Source organism: Sander vitreus, chromosome 23, assembly GCF_031162955.1.
Source record: "Sander vitreus isolate 19-12246 chromosome 23, sanVit1, whole genome shotgun sequence".
Lineage (NCBI taxonomy): Eukaryota > Metazoa > Chordata > Actinopteri > Perciformes > Percidae > Sander > Sander vitreus.
Genome location: NC_135877.1, coordinates 17,063,895 through 17,085,748, shown reverse-complemented (window position 1 = coordinate 17,085,748; position 21,854 = coordinate 17,063,895). Strand labels below are relative to the sequence as shown.

Genomic DNA, 21,854 nt, shown 5'->3' with positions numbered 1-21,854 from the left:
GCTGAACCTGTTTTGTCGGAATAGCACCTCTCTGGCTTTGGACACAACTCAGTAGCGACATTTTTTAATAAACATGAGGATAAACCGGGCTTCTGAATGGAGGATTGATTCCTGAAGCTTGTTTTTCCGGAGCTCACGTTTCGTTTTTGCGAGAGTGATGAATGACAATCAGAGGAAAACACCAGAAGATAACCAAATCCGACCTCGTCATGGATACGAGATTGCAGTGATGCTGTGGGAACAGCTGTGACTCAATTAAGTCAGAAAAGATAAAATCCGAAAACAGCGACAAGTTCCTCAGAACACTGGGATTCTGCCTTTTACGGATCAGATACGGCAGATGTTAGTTTGCTGAGAGCAGGTTCATTGATCCGGAGTACCGAGCAGACCTCCCTTCACACAGAGCGGAGGATGATCCCCGGGGCCCCCAGCACGACCACCACCATGCTCCCCGCCGCCGAGGCTGCCAAAATCTACCAGACCAACTACGTGCGCAACTCCCGCGCCATCGGCACCCTATGGGCCATCTTCACCATCCTCTTCGCCATCGTCAACGTGGTGTGCTTCATCCAGCCGTACTGGATCGGAGACGGCATGGATACCCCGCAGGCGGGCTACTTTGGTCTGTTCCACTACTGCATCGGGAACGGGCTGTCCCGGGACTTGACCTGTCAGGGCAGCTTCACCGAGTTCAGCACCATCCCCTCCGGTGCGTTCAAGGCCGCCTCCTTCTTCATCGGCATGTCCATGGTGCTGGTCCTCACCTGCATCGGCTGCTTCGCTCTCTTCTTCTTCTGCAGCACTGGCACCGTGTATAAGATCTGCGGCTGGATGCAGCTCGCTGCAGGTAGGAGACTCTGCTCTGACTAGTGAGTTAATAAAACATTTCAGTGAGTCAGAGCTCCAATGAGATTACACGGAGATCAAATTAGTATAATAAATCAACCAATTCACTAGAAATTGTCAAAATTCAGAGGGTTACCCTCATCTCCTCCACCTCATAACGTTTGGTATAACCAGGTGTTCTTCTGCTTCTTCAGGTCATAAACTCCAATAGGTACTCATTTGAAATCTGTTGAGGTTGGAGCACAAATGAGTTAGAGTTTAATTTCACAATCATATAATTTACTGGGAATTGGCCAATCACAGGTTTTACCCTCATCTCCCCATGCACACTGCACATGGCTTTGTGATATTTATGCGAATCTCTCTATGTTAGTCTAGTCTGCCGGACTCATTGATCCTTTATCTGACTGAAGTTTGTGCAAGTTAGAATCTATGGCCCCATGGCTCTGAAATATCAGTAGCATGTGTATTGATACATCCATGGCACTGTCCGTGGTGCTGGAGTAGCAGACACATTTGTAATTGCAACTTTTTCTCTGATTCCTGTCCTTCTGTCAGTTTCATCTTGGATCTATAATATTCTCTCAACTATCTAATTTTGTAAAACAAATACAGAACCAAAAGAGTCGTTCATGGGGCGGTTTGTTAGTCACAGGTGAACAAAACAAACCGGGTTCCCCCTGTTGAAAATTAACAATTTGCGTTCTAAAACAAAACAAAACCCCCCCATAATTTTCTCTGACATTCATTAAATCCTTTTAAAGCAAGATATTCCAAAGTACATCTAGGTCTTTGTCTTTCGTGGTAAACTGTAGTAAACTCAAGTCTGCCAGTTTAAAAGCTCAATGACAGTCTTAACAGGTAAGTCCTCAATTGTTTTTTGGGGTTTACATTTGACGCGCCTTTCAATTAGGAGCATAAATTGAAAATATAAATGATTCTCTTTCTTTTAATAAGAACAGAAAATGTCTCTCTAACATCTTCAAACCCTTCTTGCACCTTCTATAAACACAAAAGGAAATGAGAAAAGAAAATCAAAGGAGTAGGGACATGTAATGTGTGACTGACTGAACTGCCTTTAATTATTTTTAGTCTAATTTCCAGCATCCTCTCTGAAGCAGACAGAGAAGATCGTGGTTTCCTTCCAAAATATTTTTTTTTCAAATAACTGAGGGTGCAGCTCAGCTTTTTATCTCAGATATTTCAGTACACAAGGGGAAATGACAGAAAATGTCAGCAATAACATTGTTTTCCCACAATGTCATTGTCAAATGATGAGAAACCAAACAGAAGATTTTTACATTTTGTTTTTTTGTATTAGGATGTATGTGTTCATTTGGATCTTATTATGTCCCAGGCTTCTCTCACAAGAGTTCATATTTAAATCACAATAAGAACACATATACTATAGCACACACACACATATACACACAAACTCAGTTATACATAATCATCACACACACAGTTTATATAGACATATACCTATTGCACACAGGACGACAATAATACTCATCCATCCATCAATTATAATATTCACAACACATTTCATTTAGGTAATATGGTTGTCTCGCACTATAAACGTTTTGTTTTGAATGTGTATTAGCGTTTTAAACTGTTGAATTTTTCCAAATAGTGCAATTGAATGTTGTTGAATATTCACACAGTGTACTTGCTCCTATTTTCAAACCCACGCAGATCATTCTCGCTGCTTCCTTTAATGCAATCTGTTCATATCTTTCTGAGCTGTGTTGCACAGCAATAACTGATATGACTATAAATTAGACTATGAGATACAACTTGAAGAATATATGTAGATTAGAAGCTTGCAATTTGTCAGATTTATTTGTAGTAGTTTGACTTTTGACATTTACACATGTTAAATGTATTGGTTTCAGTTTTCTCCTCCTTCTTATTGTGCATATTGTCAGACTTTTATTTTTTGCATTTAACACCATTGTACCCACTCATTTAATAATCACTTTTTAGAATTACAATACTCCAGTGTTGTAGATGACATTGTCAGACTCACGATGGACAGTTTAAAAGAAGTATAAAAAATGATGCAGCAGAACCTATGTGGTCATCAGTCGGCCTTACATTCAAATGACCTTGATTTAACATTTACTGGTGAGAGTGGTGAAAGAAGCATTGTTAAGAGACACAACAGATGAAATGTGTACATGAAGGAGCTGTAATTTAAGCCAAAAACAGGAGATGTGATGTTATTGCTATGAGAAAATGAGTGCCATCACACCAATTTACACCCATATGACAAATAATGACTTTTAGGGCATAATTTAAGGTTCCAAATTCTCACATAACTCTAATTTGTATGTATAAATAATCTTCCAGCGTCATACTGTTCATCTTCATGGATGCCTGCTTGTAAAACACAGCTTGTTCTCAAATGGGAATTAAACGTCATAACCAATTATAATCACATTCATGGAGCGTGTGCCTCTGTCTGTCTGCAATCTAATTCCTCGTTGCACAAGCCATTGATTAGATATATTGGTAAAGCCATTGGCCAGCTGTGTCGCTAAAGTATCCAGAGTGTCTACTCAGCAGCTGCGAATTGGAGCGAAAGTACAACGATGAGCTCCTATCATTAGAGTCCTAATGAGTGGCACATCCTGGCAGTTTGCAGTCTTTTTTGTCACAGATCAAAGCTTCTTCTTAATCCACTGTTTCCCATGTTGGCTTTCTCCAGTTGCTTCCCACCATGTCAGGGGAGCAGATGTGACAGTTTGCAACATATTCAGGTAAAGAATTAAATCATCTCTGGTGGTTTTTGTGAATAAGGTTAGCAGTTCTGGAGAGTAGCTAAGTACATTTGCTGAAGTACTGTACTTTTAGGTACATGTGCTTTTCATTTTATGACTTTATACTTCTACTACATTTCAGACACAAATATTGTACTTTTTACTTATAATCAGTAGATGATTTGAGGGGGGATGCCATTTACCTTGTTAGCAAAATGACCGAAATGTATGCCCCATGTTAACCTGCCATTCCCCTTCTCCATCTCCTTGTAGCAGAGAGAGTGCAGGGGCAGAGGGGTTGTTTAGTCGAATATGTTAGTCTAGGGCGCCTGGGTAGCTCACCTGGTGGAGCGTGCGTCCATGTGTAGAGGTTTACTCCTGGACGCAGCGGTCGCAGGTTCGGCTCCGACCTGCGGCCCTTTGCTGCATTTCGTTCCTCCCTCTCTCTCTCCCCTTTCATGTCTTCAGCTGTCCTGTAAAAATAAAGGCCTGAAATGCCCTCCCCAAAAAAATAGAAAAATAAATAAAAAATAATATGTTAGTCTAGTCTGCTGGACTCATTGATCCTTTATCTGACTGAAGTGTGTGCAAGTTAGAATCTATGGCCCCATGGCTCTGAAATATCAGTAGCATGTGTATTGATAAATCCATGGCACTGTCCGTGGTGCTGGAGTAGCAGACACATTTGTAATTGCAACTTTTTCTCTGATTCCTGCCCTTCTGTCAGTTTCATCTTGGATCTATAATATTCTCTAAAGTATCTAATTTTGTAAAAAATACAGAACCAAAAGAGTCGTTCATGGGGCGGTTTGTTAGTCACAGGTGAACAAAACAAACTGGGTTCCCCCTGTTGAAAATTAACAATTCACGTTCTGACTGCATCTAACAACTGTAGTTAATGGTTACATTTCAGGAATTTCATTTTCATTGACAACCATCTTTTTCTTAAGTAATCGATCAATCGTTTGGCCCATAAAATGTCAGAAAACAATAAAAATGTCCATCACAATTTCCATAAGCCCAAGATGACACTTTCAAATTTAATGTATTGTCTGACCAACAGTCCAGAACACAAAAATATTTAGCTTAATATCAGTATTAACAATCTAATGATGTCATATATAATAGGCTAATGTATCAGCCACAAGGGCCATTTTTCTTGCAAAACAAGTACTTTTACTTTTGGTACTTTAAGTTCATTTTGCCACTAATATTTGCATTTTTACTCAAGTAAAACACATCTTTTTTGATCATCACAGTGCTTCTTTTACTCACAGCCTCATTCAGTATCACTCTCTGTCTCATATCGTCTCTCATTTTCACTGAGGCCACTGTAATAATCTGCCATTTCAAGGTTTTCTAGGCAACTTAAATAGCCAATATCGAGGTGTTTTCTCTCTCTAAGCAGTCTGAAATTCTGACGTGATTGTAAAAGAAATCCTCCCTGTCAGATGTCATTTCAGGTGGTATGAGGCTGCTGTGATGTGCTATCAAAGGCAGCCCTCCTCTCCAATGATGGGATGTCCTGAATGTTTGATGAGCTCTGCCTTCTAGTAGATGAAGAGATTTTTTAGAACTACAGCTAAGAATAATGATGATCACTGTAATGATGTAGCCGTTTCTTTGCTTCTTTGCAGATGTGGAAAAAACTACAGTCTGGTTTGATGGTTTTATAGTTTGCGCAAATCTTTTGCAAAACTTTGCACAGCAGTTGGCAGGTGTACATCAGACAGAGCTGGCATCTGGCCCAAACAGAGAGACAACTTTTGTGTCTTTCTATTTTGTTCTCATCTTCACTTTTCTGCATGAACACCACTAGTTCTCCACCTAATGAATTTCCTGATTCATGAATGTAGATGGCTTTTATGGAAGTCCACCCATTACTACTACCTTTATTTTGGAACTCCAAGTTGTTGGCTGCACACCATTCCAGCAGGGATGAAACCTATTTTTGTAAGTTGCTTCATGAATGTTTAAAATCCAATCTGATGATGTGGAATCATCTACAAACTTAAACAATAGCATGAAAATGATGTGAATCATATTTTACGGCCTTCGCAGTCATATACAGTAGACCCTGCAGGAGATTTCTTCATAAAAAAAAACAAATGTGCGTTTAAATTTAGGAAAAACTGTTTCATCCCTCAGAGACTTCTAGAACCTATGCCAAGCAACATTGAAACTGTTTTGGAAGATCGTGTTAGCACCACTAAGACATTTTATGTTTATTTTTGCTTTAATTTCTTTTTCACTTTATAATTCCTTAGTTTTTATTATAAAAAGGCAATCTGGAGGATGCCAAATGAATTCTTCAAAGCCTAATGACCTACTTTATATATATATATAAAGCCATAAATAAGTGATTTATTTGCCATTAACAAATCCATTAGTTACCATTTATAAACCCTTGAGCAAACTAGAATGTGTTTGTTTTCTGTGGCTGTATATCCATAAAAATCCATAGAATCAGAGGTGTGTCCAATTCCTGGTTGTCTGACCAGCAGCTTCCTGTGCAATAAGTGGCTTTCCTCTCGGTGCTCTAAGTGGTCTCGCATTCGGAGCCAAAACAAACAAGTCCATTTTGGTTGCTCGAAGCTTATTGATCCAATCTTTGATTTCCAGAATATCAGGAAGAACTGCTGCGGGGACAGCTGCATGTACCGTAGTTCAGTTGTGTGTTACCCTGTTATAGTGACAGAGAAGACAAAGGCTCTGTTTGCCTTATGTTTGATGCATGATAACACAGTTTGATAAAAGCGTCTGACTGACTGATATTATTATATATATGCTCGGTGCATCATGCAGTATTCAAATTTACACCTCTTCAGAAAGATGTCAAGTGGAACCGGGACGTTCTGCTTATCACCGTCACATTGTGTGAGGGAAAGGAGAGCGAAAGGTACACAGAGTGCACAATCACAATGTGTCTGCAGAGGAGAAGGGAAGATAATCAAATCTGATACAGGGAATGTTTGAAAGCTGAAATATTCAGCTTGAAATAGTGCTTGTGTTATTTTTGTCCATGTTATTATCCAATAAGAAGTATATATGTTATTCCTCTTGTCTAATCTGAAGATGGAAATCCACACATGCTTTGCAAATTACATACTATATTCTGTTTTCATTCCTGACAAGAGATCCTATTAAACCACCCTACCATTATTTAGGGACCACAATGGAAATAAGTCTTTGGGCTTTATTGTGTCATCCCTGACTATTTATGTATTTTTAATGTATGACACATGTACTGTTTCATATTTTCATATTTAAGTGGTCAAATAAAATCAATCAATCAATCAACCATAAACCTGTGTTCATGTGAAAAAAATGCCATGACTTAATGAGCTAATTTGGCAAAAATAAATGAGATTATTTTGATAAAATAACTAAAACTACGCAAATTTTCTTTTCATGAAAGGTAATGTGGAATTAATGTTTTCAAATCCATCATCAAATGGCAATGACCTGCATTTTTGACAGCCCACTACAAGGTCCGTTCAGTATCCATTCTGGAGATTTTGATCACGCCGTATGATCTTTCTCAGCAGATGGAGTTTGAACCTTATTACATGTTTTTCATACATATGTTATTTCTTACATTTAATATGTGAAATATCTGATATTGCCTATATCATGTAAACGTAACACTTATACAATGTCCAACTAACCACAAACCTTTCACATGTGAAATATTGTTTTATTCCAAAAAAAGATGCTGAACTCACTGATCTCGACCCCTGAATATAGATTCTATGAATTCTGTACTTGTCTCTTCAAAAATAGACAATAAATAAATAAGAGCAAGAGTCTGCTGGCAATAATTGGTTGCTGATCAAAGCCAATCTCAAAAAAGCCAGGGCATTCATGTGAGCTCTGTGAACATTTGCAGTGTAGCTGAGATGGTCTGGATTTAAGGCAGAGAGCTAATGACATTAGCCCGGTCTTTATCCTCTCACACATAAAATGAAGGGCAGGAAGAGTCTGAGAGGCTTTACAGTGATGTAACTTGATCACACATGAGACTAAGACGCCAACATGAACACAAACACTCAGAAAAAGAAGCTATTAGCGGGAAAAACAAGTCCCAAAAAATCGGAGTGTTCACCTAAAGGTTTTTAGATGGAACCCTGTGCACTCTTTTCCTTTACTCCCTCTCTTAAGTGCTCTGCTGCTTTCCCGGGCTGCCCCTTAGGAAAACTTTATTTTTTTTAACCTCTGAGAGGTCACAGTGGATGGATGGTGATGTTACACAGAGTCAAAAAAACGCTACAGAAGCACAAAGAAAAAAAGAGAGATGTTGATGTATGTAGAGGGAATCAGCCAAATTAAAAACTAGCCAAATCAGCTGAAGCTCCCAGATCTTGAACTACAGACTAGTCTGAGGATTAAAAAAGTCGATCACCTCCTTTAGCTGATGAGGATTTTAAAGGGACAGTGGCCAATCTGTCAGCCTCTTAAGTTGACACTTTCATAGCTTCAATGTACCTTTGACAACAGAAACATTTAGAAAAGTAATGACTCTGAGAAAAATAATACAATCAAGAAGCTACTTCATCATTGTGCTTCTTTGGTTGCTTGAGAATGAAGCATTTTAGTCATAAATTCTATTTCACGTCCTACATAACTAACTTAACTTAAACATATTATGCTTATTTTCAGGTTCATAATTGTATTTAGAGGTTATATCAGAATACGTTTAGATGGTTTAATTTTCAAAAAACACCATATTTTTGTTGTATTGCACATTGCTTCAGCTCCTCTTTTCACCCTGTGTGTTGAGCTCTCCATTTTAGCTACAGAGTGAGACATCTCACTTCTAACCCATGTTTGTTGTGAGTTGCACATGCACAGTATCAGCACCACTAGCCAGTCAGAAGCAGAGTATGAGGGCGTGCCATGCTAGCAGCTAGGCGAGCATTTATAAAGTGTGTTACAAAGTGACGCTCGTTTGTCACGGAAGTAAAGGCTGGACTACAACAGAGCTGTTTGGAGCAGTTGGTGAACAGTGTTTTCTGTTGGAGATGGTAAGTCCCTTTGGGGTGGACTTTGGGCTTTTTCACTTTGTAAACCTATTACATGCACAACTACGGTTGCACGATATTGAAAAAATGTGATATTGCGATATTGATTATGAATATTGTGATATCGATATTATTTTCAATATTTTAAAACATATGTAAAATTACAAAAGTTCTGGGAAAACACATCAAAATAGATTCATAACAAATACAACACAAGGTTTATTTCAACTGACTGTCATATTGGACTGGTACAACATGAATAAATAAATAAGGACCATGTCTAGAACAGGACATGTTTTACTGGTGGTACAGTATAAAATAAATAAATAAAGAGAATAGGACACAACTTTTCTTTCGCTTCTCTGATTCGTTCCGTTTTGTTGTCTCTATCTATTTCTTCACTTACACTGTCACTCTGTTGAGCTAGGCAATAGGGTTTGTCACGTAGTGGACCCATGCGCTGACTTGCACTAACATAACTGGCCAATGAAACATGATCATTATAGCGTTTCATGCGGGCTCTAAATCGAACACAACTAAGCCACACAGCCAACGGAAGGGACGCAGCGCTCCACAAAATAAACTAAATATTGCATACTTTTTGCGACCCTTTCGATATAATATTGCGCAACGTGATATCACGATAACGATATTGAGTCGATATATCATGCACCCCTATGCACAACAAATATATAGCCTCTCCACAGATGGTTGTTCTGTGCTATGGGATAAGAAAATAAAATGCCCCTTTCAACATAAAAATATACAGAGCTTCATGAAATCCAGTGCACAAAACCAAAACAAAGCTTGAAATGCGTCCTTTAAAGTGTACCACCCAGATGATCAGCGATCTTAATAGAGCTGTCACCCAGTGAGAATAAATCTAAACACACACAAAGGAGAACGTCCTGTGTTGTTTTACCCATCCACCACCCCAACCTCTTCCCGGTGCATCCCATACAGACGCTAAAGGGTGATTTTTGCGTCGGTATCTGACGCTGAGACCCACTGACCAAGCATCAGTATTTGGTCATAAACCAAAGTGTAGGACACATTTTAACCTGATAAAGGCATTAGATGAAAAGTTAAGGTAAGTGATCTCCAAAATCTGTAGGATGTATCCTCTGGTTGCCACGAATTTTTGAATAACCTTTCATGGAAATCCATCCAATAGTTGTTAAGATATTTCAGTCTGGACCAAAGAGGTAGATCGACAGAGCCACCATTAGATCGACATTGATATCCTTAGAGCCACGGCACTAAGATAACAATGAAATACGTGATAAATATACACAAAAACAGAAAAAACATTGCACTGATATTGTCAAGGTCACATTATTTTGAGCCATTTACTGCAGCTTATTGATGAGTAATATGTCATGCTGAAGTGATGATGAGTTTTTCTTTCATTTGCTGAGGCGTGATGGACAGATAGGGCTGCAGGAGCGTCTGGAGCTCGGTCGAGGTAAAGCGAGAGTGGTCGTGTGTCTGATTGGGGAATCGCAAGGTATTTAGAGTCTTAAGTGTGACGTGGAATGAGCAGAGATATGGAGATTATGTGAGGCGAGGAGGAGAAGAAGAAGAAACTGTCAGGGCTGAAAGATGAAAATGACTTCAGCGTCCCTCGTTCTTCAAAACGCTCTGGGACTCTAATTTTACTCCACAAAATGGATACTTGTCTGTTGAAGTTAAACTGCAAAGAGATGAAGAGCATTGATAGGGGTGTAAATTTACATGCACAAACAAAACATAATATAACAGCTCCAAGGCGTAGAGGAGGTCACGCACTTGCTACTTTGTTTGTCTGTTAGCACCATATCTCAAAGATGTTTTTACAATTTTCAGCAAAAGATTATAGCTGCACCAACCAACATGTTTATATTAACAATACATCAAATTAATGTTTAAGGTGAAAGATGTGGTTGGTAGAATAATCACCCGACTCTGCAGTTACCCTCAGCTCTACGGAACATTTTAACATCTTTCAGCTCACAGGTTGGTTTAAGGCCTCCACATTTACTGTTTTAGTTAACTCCCATGGCTATCATCGACTTCTTTTCCAGACTTTTTTTCGGCATCCCCCTGTGGGCCCCACCGCCGCAGCCCCTGATTTGGTGTGAATGCAACCTAACAGTTTAAAAAGGTGAGAATGTGTTAAGTTTGTGGATGTTATGCTGTCCCCAAGTGGCCAAAAAAAAATCAATGATTGCAGTTTTAAACCATGAGAAGTAGACCTTTTTTCCAAGCTTTACCAAAAATTGTAACTTAAATATTTCAATGACCCTGAGAATAAAAGTTATTGATTTGTTTTTTTGACATGCCAAACAGTTCTTCTATAATTAGCTGCCAAATTCCTGTAATCTATTGACATAAACTTTCATAACTCACGCACACATTTGAGCAATGTTTAAATGCAAGTTGCTGCTACAGAAATTGAATAAATCTTAACAGTCCTATCCCAGCTGTCATGTAAAATTTGGCACAATTCATCCTTGATTTTCCAAAAACTGATGGCCACCCATGTCCAGCACTGTGTCTCTTTTAAAGAACATTAAAAACTTGCAAACACTTTCTACCATCAGAATAATGTGGCCTTTGCGCACATCTGTGCTCTCTGATTGCTTTCTATTTGTTTTGAATGGCTTATCTAACACTTAATCGCACTTCGACAAGCATCAGAGACCTCACAGGCTCCATTACCTAAGAAGCTGGTTTAGTCTTCGTCTTCGTATGTTGTTAAGAGAATACTGAGGGAAATCCCTCAGGATGGCTGTTATTAAAAACTGTCAGTGTTGAAACTCTAATTACACCTTCAATTTGCTTGCATGAAGCAACACCAAAGTCTAAAGAGCGAGGTGTCTCAGAGGCAGCCTATAGCCTGATTTCTGCAGTGTTTGCCAGAAGTATGGTTTTATATATGTTTCACGAGATCTGCCTGGTTCTCTTATGTTTCGCTGAGGCCAGAGAAAGAAACTGCAGCTTTGGAAGTCTGTTGGCATTTTCCAGGGTTGTGTTGCCCTTTAAATTGGTGGGATGATGATGGGATAGTTTCCAGTTGCCAGACAGACAGAGCCAGTGGTGAAGCTGATGTGGAGATAATGAGGTCTTTCCAGGAGTCTCTGCAGGATGTGGATGTGCTGAAGTTATAGGGTTTAATAACATTCTTAATCAGGAGCTACTTAAGGAGCAGCAGGAGAGCTAACAGCAAGATATTTGGATGGAAATGAGAGTGCTGAATAGCTTGAGGAGAGGAGGAGGAGTGATTGGCAGCTCTGAGTTTGACATCACCAGTGTGTTGTTGAACAGTGTGTCTGTATGTATGAAAGGCAAGAGATATATTCAGTGATTGTGGTTCACACTGGCTGAGTAGCAGTATCACTGATGCAAGCAGCAGCTGTCTATGTTGTGTTATTTTTCTCTCTGCAAAAGAAAATTTTCCCAATCTTCTGTTGCATTATCCTATTATATTATGTATCCCTGAGGGAGCGTCACTAAATAGCTTGCCCCGCTGCACGAGGGATCCCCAGCAGGGGAAAGTGATAATGATAAGGAACATAAACTCGTCCCAGAGGAGAACAACATACTCTGTTTTTCCTGCTGCCTTTTTAAGTCTTATGGGAAGCTCCAGAATAACACTAACTAACTTATTCTTCAAATCTGTCTCTTCTGCATATCAAAGGCTACGATGATGGTGGATTTTACTTTCTCAGTTGTAGAATGGTTCATAGTCATCCACATTTGTCAAAGTGCCACGTGCTCGAGTTTAAATCATATATAGGACTTTGTAAACATGTTATTTTGATTGAGAAGCTACATTTAAATCCATCCATCCCACCATCCAAACGGTTTTGGACTAACTCCACTCAGTCAATCACAAATAGACTTGGTCCTGATGGAGTCCTCCAATTAAGTAATTGCTAAAATCCTTCCAGTTAGACCAGTTGAACTGAACTTGAACAGGAAGGCCTCCATTATTCAGCTCTCAAACAGTGGTGCATTGAATATCTGGCTTTTTGGCTGCTATTATCATAAATGAATGCAGCTCTGTGTCCTCTTCAAGTAAATCCTAGAAGACATTGAAATCAAAATGTAGTTTGAATTCTGTTTAAAGTGTGAAGCAATACCATAGTAATGTATCAGTACAGTAACTGCTCTTTTTTTTTCTTTTTTTAGCAGGGATGCATTAATCCAATATTATATATTTTATAATATATATATATATTTTTTCCCCTTTTGTAAAATTCAGTATTTCCGCAATGAGCCATTGAATGCCCTCCAAGGGATGATGTTTGATCCAGTTGGGGCTCAGCACCATTTTCATCTCTAAAATAATAGAGAGAATAATAATAATTCCAAGAATAATAAGAAGAGCTGAGTTAAACTTGGGTCTCAGCACTGATCTTTATCCAGCTGGACTACATCACACTGATGGTGTTTCCTAACAGATCTGGTGTAAAATGGGTTTCAGGTGCTTTTTCTCTACACATTGGGCTCTTGGAAATAAACAAAGGTTCAGCATCTCTGTCAGTAAAGACTTTCATGTCAAGCACAGCATTCAAGTCTTCCACTCCTCATTGAGATTTGATTATCCCGTCTCTCCGGGAGTAATGTAATTAGTGTAACCAGGATGGGGGTGTAAAAAGGCTGATGCAGCCATGCCCTACTGCCCTGGCCTGTAAGGCTTAGACACCTACAATCAGTGGCTGATTCTAAAAATAAAATGGGGCACCAGCACGCAGAAAGTTTTCTAGCATGTAATGCCATATATGTCCAGCCTATATGGCATTGCATCACATTTTCTCGACTGTAAGGGCACCCTCGAGGTCACTTTATCATGTTTTATTTACTGTAACGGCACCCTAAAGGGCACCTAATTACGTTTTCTCGACTGTAAGGGCACCCTAGAGCAGTGGTTCCCAAACTTTTGTCATGTAAAGAACCCCTAAACTGACCCCCATTTGATAAGATATGATATCATTTTTGCTTTTAGATGTTTTCTTACAGAAAGTGTATGAGACCCATGAACAAAATACTATAGTCATACATTATGTCATTGTGTTACTTGGATGGAATTATACTAAATGTTTTAGTGAAAATTCACCTTTTTCTGGAGACTCCCTCGAATCTCCTCAAGGACCCCACGTTTTCTCTACCATAGGGTCATCCAAGAGAGCACTTTTGCTGCGTTTTTTCCGAACATGGTCGCTCCTCCCGAGTCCACCAGTGCCTACAGTTATGAAGAGTCGTCGGACGCCACCTTCTCCCCGACAACTCCTCATAACCTCAGACAACTGAAAACTTCTGCCAAACTTTCTCGTCAGAGCTAAAAACAAGACTGAGCTTTGAGGCTCGCCTTGCTAAGATGGGATGTGACAGGCTGAATGCGAGGAACGAGACCCTGAACCAAGAGTATGCCAAATCAACTGGCGAATGACTTTGTTGCTTCTTGATCCCTCTGGCCTTTTCAATCTGAGCTCACAGTTCACAGTTGAGATATTTTAAACATCACAGCCAGTTCCACTGACCTTGCAGATTAAATGCATGCTGTTGTTGTTGTCATTGTCTCTCTGCAGTGGGTTACTTTGATATGAATTGTATATGCAAACACAACTAATCATTTTGTGAATAAATCATTATGCTCTCAGACATGAATGAAAGCCTCGGAATGTGTCGAGTCTCTGTGGTAGTGCAGTTTTTTGTTAGAATTTCAGTCACGTTGTTACAAAGTAAATATCCTCATTGAATCCGCAGATAGCAGCTGTAACTACTCTGACTCTCTGTGGCTCAAGAATGCAAATGAACCTGTATCTTTTCTGGAATCACATTCAGTAAAAATATGAACAAAAACATCCAACTATCAACATCCTGCCCAACCTCTCCAGCTCCCTCTCATCCTCCTTCTCCTCAATCTGTTTGTATACTCGGACCAGAGCGAACTCCTCTTCCCCCGGCTTCGTAATTACGAGATGAAGCAAGTTGAATTCCACTTAATTAGGACCTGAGGGCAAAGAGAGAGAGAGATAAATAACTTCACACAAATAATCACAGCCCGAGGGCAATGAGAGCATGCCACGTTTTAGCAAAAAGAAAAGGGGGAGATGTGGTGTATTAACAACAAGACATTATGTTTGTATGAACATGTTTACTGTGCAGAGAACAAGTACACCGTGTTAAGTAATTATGCTACAAAAGCTCACTATTGAGAAGCTCTTCCTTGCTACTAATGATCCAAGCATTTAAATTCACCAGCATGTCTGTGGGCTGGTTTCCGCTATTTCCATGTTGGCAGGGAAAATGTACTCTGCAGAACTGAATTTGAAAGCTGAGATGCTTTGATTGGTATTTCCAAGATGGACGCTTTTAGTCTGTCACCATTTCAAAACAGGAAATCTGACAGAAAAAGTTTGAATACCGATATAATTTCATTTGGAAAAAGGGCAACTTGGTACATTAACAGGTTGGTTTTAAAAAATGCTGCTTACTATCTTGTCTTTGTGTATTATGTGTATGTGTATTATTGAATAAGCAAGAAGAGGAATAAAACTACATAAATGATCCTAAGCTTCTGTTTGATCCATTAGACTTTGCAGCTGTTGTCAATAAGTCTCTTTCTCTGCCACTCGCTTTCGCGTTTCCCAGAGTAGGGGCAGGCTTTATAGATTTCACATCAGGGGTTTATCTCCTTGATCACTGGGCCAGGATGGAGAAGACAGCAGGTTTGATTTATTTTCCTCCTCCTGGATTAGGCAGCAGGACAAGGACACTGTGACCCATTTGAAACTATATCTGCCTTGGATAGGCCTGCGAGTGTCCGTGCATGTGCATTTGAGTGATGTTCATGTCAACATGTGTGAGTGTTTGCGTGTGTCTGCTGGTGTCGAGGAGACTGACGCGCAGTCTCAGGTCTTCATCATATATCAGATTCTGTTATGACACCTGGCTGTTATTGTTTGAGGCTGAATGATGCTCAGATGCTCCTTGATTTATAGAAAAGACACATCTGTGAAGGTTGCACCACAATGCCCAATTTTAAACTTTGAAAAACAGCTATGCACTCTCTTTTCAAATGACAGTAAGAGGACATATCTTAAAGGTACTTTTAGCAGATATAACGAGTGATGTTTAGAGTGAAAACTGGCTGTGGTCGATTCTGAGTGGTATAGACTGTTGGTTTCTGGTATGTTGCTCATGTTCCAGTGTCATATTATATACCACTTCTCACTGGCATATACTGATTCTTATTGACAGATGTCACTGCTTATTATGATATGTCAATGCTGTGTGTAACTCTTATGTGATTCTTAGTGATATATTGACACTGTTTCTTGTGGTATGTCCCTGCTGTTAGACCAGTTTATGGAAAAAGAAAACTTCCACTTCCATATACAACTCCCCAACTGCCTGATGTCAATTCTTTACTATCATATATCCCAAACTGTATTTCTCTGTTGTTCATTAATTTTCTTTTTATTTGTTTGCATATACAATCAAAAAATACAATTACTATAAAAGATATATCTACACAAATACTGCAAATTCCCATATGTACAAACACACCTACCTACTCAGATGTACATACATTTAAAGTAAGCAAACGCTTGTGTAGCTAAAAGCTTATAGATAGACCTTTCTTATCAAACTCAAGGCAAGATGAACATAATTATATTAAATAAAAATAATAAAAGGCTGCTACAAAATTTGAAAAGAAATAAAAAGATGAAGAGAACAATAAATATAATATATAATAATAATAGTAATGTATAGATATATTTCTCATTCCAGTCCAACAGTTAAAACTGTAATTGGGTAGTTTGTTTAAGACATTTTTTTTTTTTATAGTAGATAAAGATGCTGAATGATGGACAATTTGCAAGTTTGATTTCCACAAAACACATTACTTGAACATAAAGAAAGATGAAGTTCTGACAGTCTAGTAGAATATGAATGAATACATTTGGAAAAACAATTGGAATTAAAAAAACAATTATAAAGTCTTACCAGTTAGTGCTGAAATGAAATTTTATAAAGAAACATACATGTTTGTAGTTTGTTGATACTAAAGAAATTAGTGGATTACATGGATCCAGCCGCATTCCTGAATTGTATATTCAGCCCAGTTTTCAATCTCTATTCTCTCTATGCTTTCTCCGCCTCCTAAATATTCAATCTATGGCCTACAAATCTCCTGTTCTGATAATCTCTGCCAGCATAAAGTGCATCCACATTTCCTCCCCCAAAGAGCCAAAACAAAACTCTGATCCATTAGAGCTACTTCCCAGCAGGACATTTAATTTCCAACATCCTGTCCTCTCATCAATCAATAGTCTCATATTGGACAAGAAAGCTGTTTGATGACTGCAGCCTTTAGCAATCATATAGACGTGACATCCAAAATATATTACTCTCCTGGACCTGGACTGTCTGCGGCCTTTGAAGATTTAAGTGGGTTGACTGATGGGAAACATGATGGCTGTTACTGAGGATACATTTCTACCTGAGTGGGACAAACGGAACTGAAATTACAGTATAAAGCATCTCGTCCCGCTGGTTTCCCTTCGAGTTGAACGCCTGATTACACTGATCATCCATCGACGATTATAACAGTGGTAATGAGCTGCAAGTGAGGAGGTGCACAGTGCTGTATGGAATACAACGTTACAAACAATGTTAACATTGGAAAATATATTGGCATGGGGGACTGAATCAAAGATAGCTAAGTGAAAACTGGATGCAGAAGTAGAATACAAATGAGGTTTGAGCTTGAGAGGACATCACAAGGCTCCAGAGCTTGAGTAGCGACACAGCAGAGGGTTGTTATTTGATGAACTTAGCAGGAGGAGTTAAGAAGTGTGAGCTGTGGGAGTGTTTGCGTCCCAGTGGACTTACTGATGATTACACCAGAGGAACAAGACTCCTCCCTGCACTCAGAGGATCCTTTCTCAAGGTGTGTGTGTGTGTGTGTGTGTGTGTGTGTGTGTGTGTGTGTGTGTGTGTGTGTGTGTGTGTGTGTGTGTGTGTGTGTGTGTGTGCGCGCGCGCGCGTGCATGTGTGCATACGTTTGTGGGTAAACAGTTGCTTCTGTGGGTTAACAGTTGCTTCTGCTCTGCAGTTTGTTTGTTCACAGTCACTGTTTTTTCAAAGGTCACGGATCAGAGAACACAGACTCTGAGTGTGTGTTTGTGTGTGGAGAGAGTGGACGTGTGTTGTTTCAGTGATGTTCGCAGCCACCTCAGCCACCCATTAATGCTCTTCCTATCCTCCGAGCTTGCCGGTTGCCATGGAAACGCCTCTCCGTGCTCCTGCTGCTGGCAACATCCTATCACTCTCACTCTCCAAGAGATCGCCAGAGTGAGCTGTTCGGGATCAGCGGGGTCCTTCTGGAGCTGCCAAAAGAAGGGGGACGCGATCTGGAAGCTGATGCACTCTGGTTGAAGGTGTCTCCATGGCAACCTGCATCGATTCAAGAACAAGGTTGAAAACGATATGGCTGCTTCACAAAGCCAACCGCTTGGTTCAGGTCCCAAACCGCAGGTCAGGAGAGCATCTCCGGAGCGGTGAAGCATCACAGCTGCATGATAAGTGGCAAGATGAGGATTCTCAAATCAATGCAAGAGTGACGACATTTGAAGCAACTTGACTACCATCAACAACAGAAGAAGTATTCAGATCTTTTACTTAAGTAAAAGAAGGAATGCCACAATGTAGAAATACTGTTACAAGTAGAAGTCATGCATACAATTTCCATACTTCTGAGTACCACTGGGAATTAAAAGTTAAGCTTGACAGTTCTTTTTTTACCTTGAAAACAGCAGTTGACAAAACAATTTCAAGTCAAGTTCCACATTCTCGCTTGTTATGGAGCTTTCAACCATATCACATGGCCTTGCTGTCACCAAGTTTCCAGAAATACTTCACGGTTTTTATTTCAGCACTAGTCCATCAAAAGGAAACATTAAAGATGTCTTGCACATCTTTTTATACACATATTCTATGTTGTTTTGTATTTCATTTTTTTTTTACCTACAATGGCCCTAATACACCGATGTATTGAAAACATTGTGATCTCCACTAGACTTCAAAATAAAGTTCTGTAGTTTTGAACTATGTTTGAGACGATTAACAAAAGCTTGAACAGCCAGAACAGCTTCTAAATGGCACCTGTGGTGAGTTTCTCAACTGCCGTTTCCAAAGTCAAGTATGCACTTTCGGTCTCAACCTTTGAGACAAAATGGATGAAAAAAAAAAGTAACATCTAAAAGTCCATGATGTCTGTGTGAATTAAGGCCAAAAGCTCCAGAACAGCTACTAAATGAACCTTGTTTTGTTGACACAAGCTATTACTGACTGATCATTCGGTGCAGTTTAAGAGGTCTCCATGCTTCCATTGTTCTTAACCGCTTGCATTTCAATATTGGTGCAGGTGGACTTTTCTCATTAAGACAGAGCTCTGTAATTTTTATCTCCCCTCACATCATTATCATTGCTGTAGAAAGAGAGCGAGAACGCTTTAAACAAAAGAAGAAAAAAAAGGAGATCATGTATTCGCTGCCATCGCCACAGATCAGAGACACATTAGAAGTTACTGAAACGGAGTGGAGCAATTCCCTCGGCACAACTTCAAAGGCAGCCGGTTTTGGAAGAGAAAATAAGGACAACCATAAGAGATTCAGAAATGCCAAAAGTTATGTTCAAGAACGCCTTTATCAACATCTGAGAAAGCACAGAGAAGAGAGAGCACTTAAATGAAACGATTGATCAAACGTGTAACTTAACATTCATCCGATCGAATGTTGTAAATAAAATCGGACCATGTGGGCTTTTTCCTTCACCCTCCAACTGGCAAAATAAAATGTCTTACTCTTGCTTTATTCCTCGTCTGTCACAATATTGAGCTTCACAAATCACTGTAGGGGGATGTTAGCTTCACTGACAGCAAGCTTGCAAGGCTTAACACATGTTTATCTTCAGTCTGGGATGTAGCATGGATCCCCTTAATTAATGGGGACACCTGTTTTAAATCACCACCTGATAGGTTTGTGTGAGTCATGCTGTACTTCCAGAGAACAAAATCTGCTCCAGATTATGGTCATAAGTGAGAATATGTTGCTCATATGGAAGTACGACAGGGCTTTACTTATCAGAAGAGATGGGAGGGGGAAAACAAGAGAGGCCTTTTGTGTCACATTCACATCAGAGCACTGAGGTGTTGGTGCAGTCCTGACACTCATCCATACAAATCCACAAATCAGTTGGAGCAGGGGGGACAGCAGGCACCCCGTCACCATGGCAATGCAGCATCTCCCTCAACCCAACCAGCCGATTGGATCCTCGGCGTGGGGGAGCGACCTCCCACTCCCGAACGTGTTCTGTGCTCAGGCGAAATAAGAGTAAGCTTTGATTAAAGCTTGAATGAATACTCAAAAGAAGAAGACTGTTCCAACTAGGACCGACTTCAAACAAGACAGGCATCGAATCTGAGGCGGCAGCAGTGTTTGGATGTAACTTCTGAAGTCGTCTCCTGTGTTCTGTCAGGCAGCAGGGGGGGATGGGGGGGGGGATCCTGCAAGGGAGGAGGCATCTGAAGGAGGAAAACAATACCTTAGCACAGGAGGATTATCAGAATAACTTTTATGCAGATTATCACTAAAAATAAGAAGGCTTTGTTTCTGCGGCACTGCCATGCCGAGGGGTTTTAAGAAGAGCCACTGGAGGTATTTATAAGTAATCCTAGTTTGCTAACACCATAGACTGTAGGCTTACACACTTGTAAGCACATTCTCACATTATCACCTTTAAGATGCTTTGAGCCATTTTCATTACATTATTTACTATTTTCTTTGAAGGAGTAGCACCCTCTCCTAAACAGTGATTGTCCAATCATAGCTTAACAGCTGTAACAAGGCTCGACGGTAGGCCTGTCGATATTTAGATTTCCACACATGTTGAAAGTAGTAAGAGAAAAGCTCTGCATTTAAATAATTTGAAAAGCTGTTGTCTTTCTTTAGCCCTTGTATTTGTAAGGAGTGGATTAAACTATGTTTATTTGCTCTAGCGTAACGCATGTCCGGCTATCTAGTTTGCTTACTACAGTAGTGACTGCATGCATGGGTGGATTTCTAGACAATGGGCCCCTGGGCACAGACATGTAAAAGGCCCCACCAGCTCTACTACATAAGAGCAAGACACACTTTATAGTTGTTTAGTCTCTTTTTGTTAGGGATGCACCGAATCCAGAATTCGGCTTCGGATTCGGCTGAATATTGGGCTTTCTGACAGGACTTATAATTTTTTTCCACCGAACCCTACGCTTGCACTACGCGCGATACGCTGGTCGACGTAATGATGCCGTTGTTGATTAGGGGAAGGTGTTTACGTAGGTGGACCGTTCTTTGCAGTAGGCTGTGAGAAAGTGAAAATGGAACTCGTGAGCAGAAAGTGTTGTTTGGCAGTACTTTCAGTCAAAAGAAGGCGATTCAAGTCGAGCTACATGTTCAATTTGCAATGCCGATTTGTCTCGTGGTGGCAAGGACCCGAAACAATGCACAACATCGCTGCTGTTAAAACATTTGCGTATGAAACATCCGAAAGAATACGAGTTGTACATGAAGGAATCTACAGACAGCAGCCAAAATACAGCGTCCGTTTTTATTTCGGCTCCCATGTTAACAGGTTAGAGCTTGCACACTGCCTGCGTGACACGCACGTCTCGAAAACGCGTGCATGCTAGAAATAGGACTGATGCCTATTTTTCACGAGACATGCAAGCACCTGTCAATACAGAAGAAACATTCTGTAGCCTAGCTTCCCGTCAATACTGCCGACATTGTCTTTGCTGTAATCAAATCAGTAGATACAATATTTATGTTTAACATGGTATTTCATTTTATCAATGGGAAACGTACAGGTGTACAGACACATTTTTGGTGTGCAAAGACATAGAAAACGCCACGCAGCCGCCACGCAACTGACACGCAACAGAAACGCCACGCTCACGCCACGCAGCCAGTGTGCAGCCGGCCTAACTAAGGACGGTCAATTAGCCTCTGCTGAGTTTCTACTATTACATTAAGTCTAGATAAAGGTGTGTATATCCTTGAACCAAGGTCAGCTGTTTTTCCTTGGATAAATGATAAAGCACTAATGATATAATAAGTCTTCTGTTTGGCCTGCGCTCAATAAAGACCTGAGCTGCTTCCCTTTCTCCGCTCAGAGATGATTAGATTGT

General features: G+C 40.0%; 1 protein-coding gene across 1 annotated transcript in view; it reads left to right on the top strand.

Annotated features, from left to right (window-relative positions):
• Window positions 1-411: 411 nt before the first annotated feature.
• lhfpl3 (LHFPL tetraspan subfamily member 3) overlaps window positions 412-21,854 on the top strand; it is a 30,987-nt gene continuing 9,544 nt past the window's right edge. Inside the window, exon 1 of the mRNA XM_078243224.1 lies at window positions 412-847. Coding sequence (XP_078099350.1) covers window positions 412-847 — 436 coding nt within the window. The remainder of the gene's footprint in view (window positions 848-21,854) is intronic.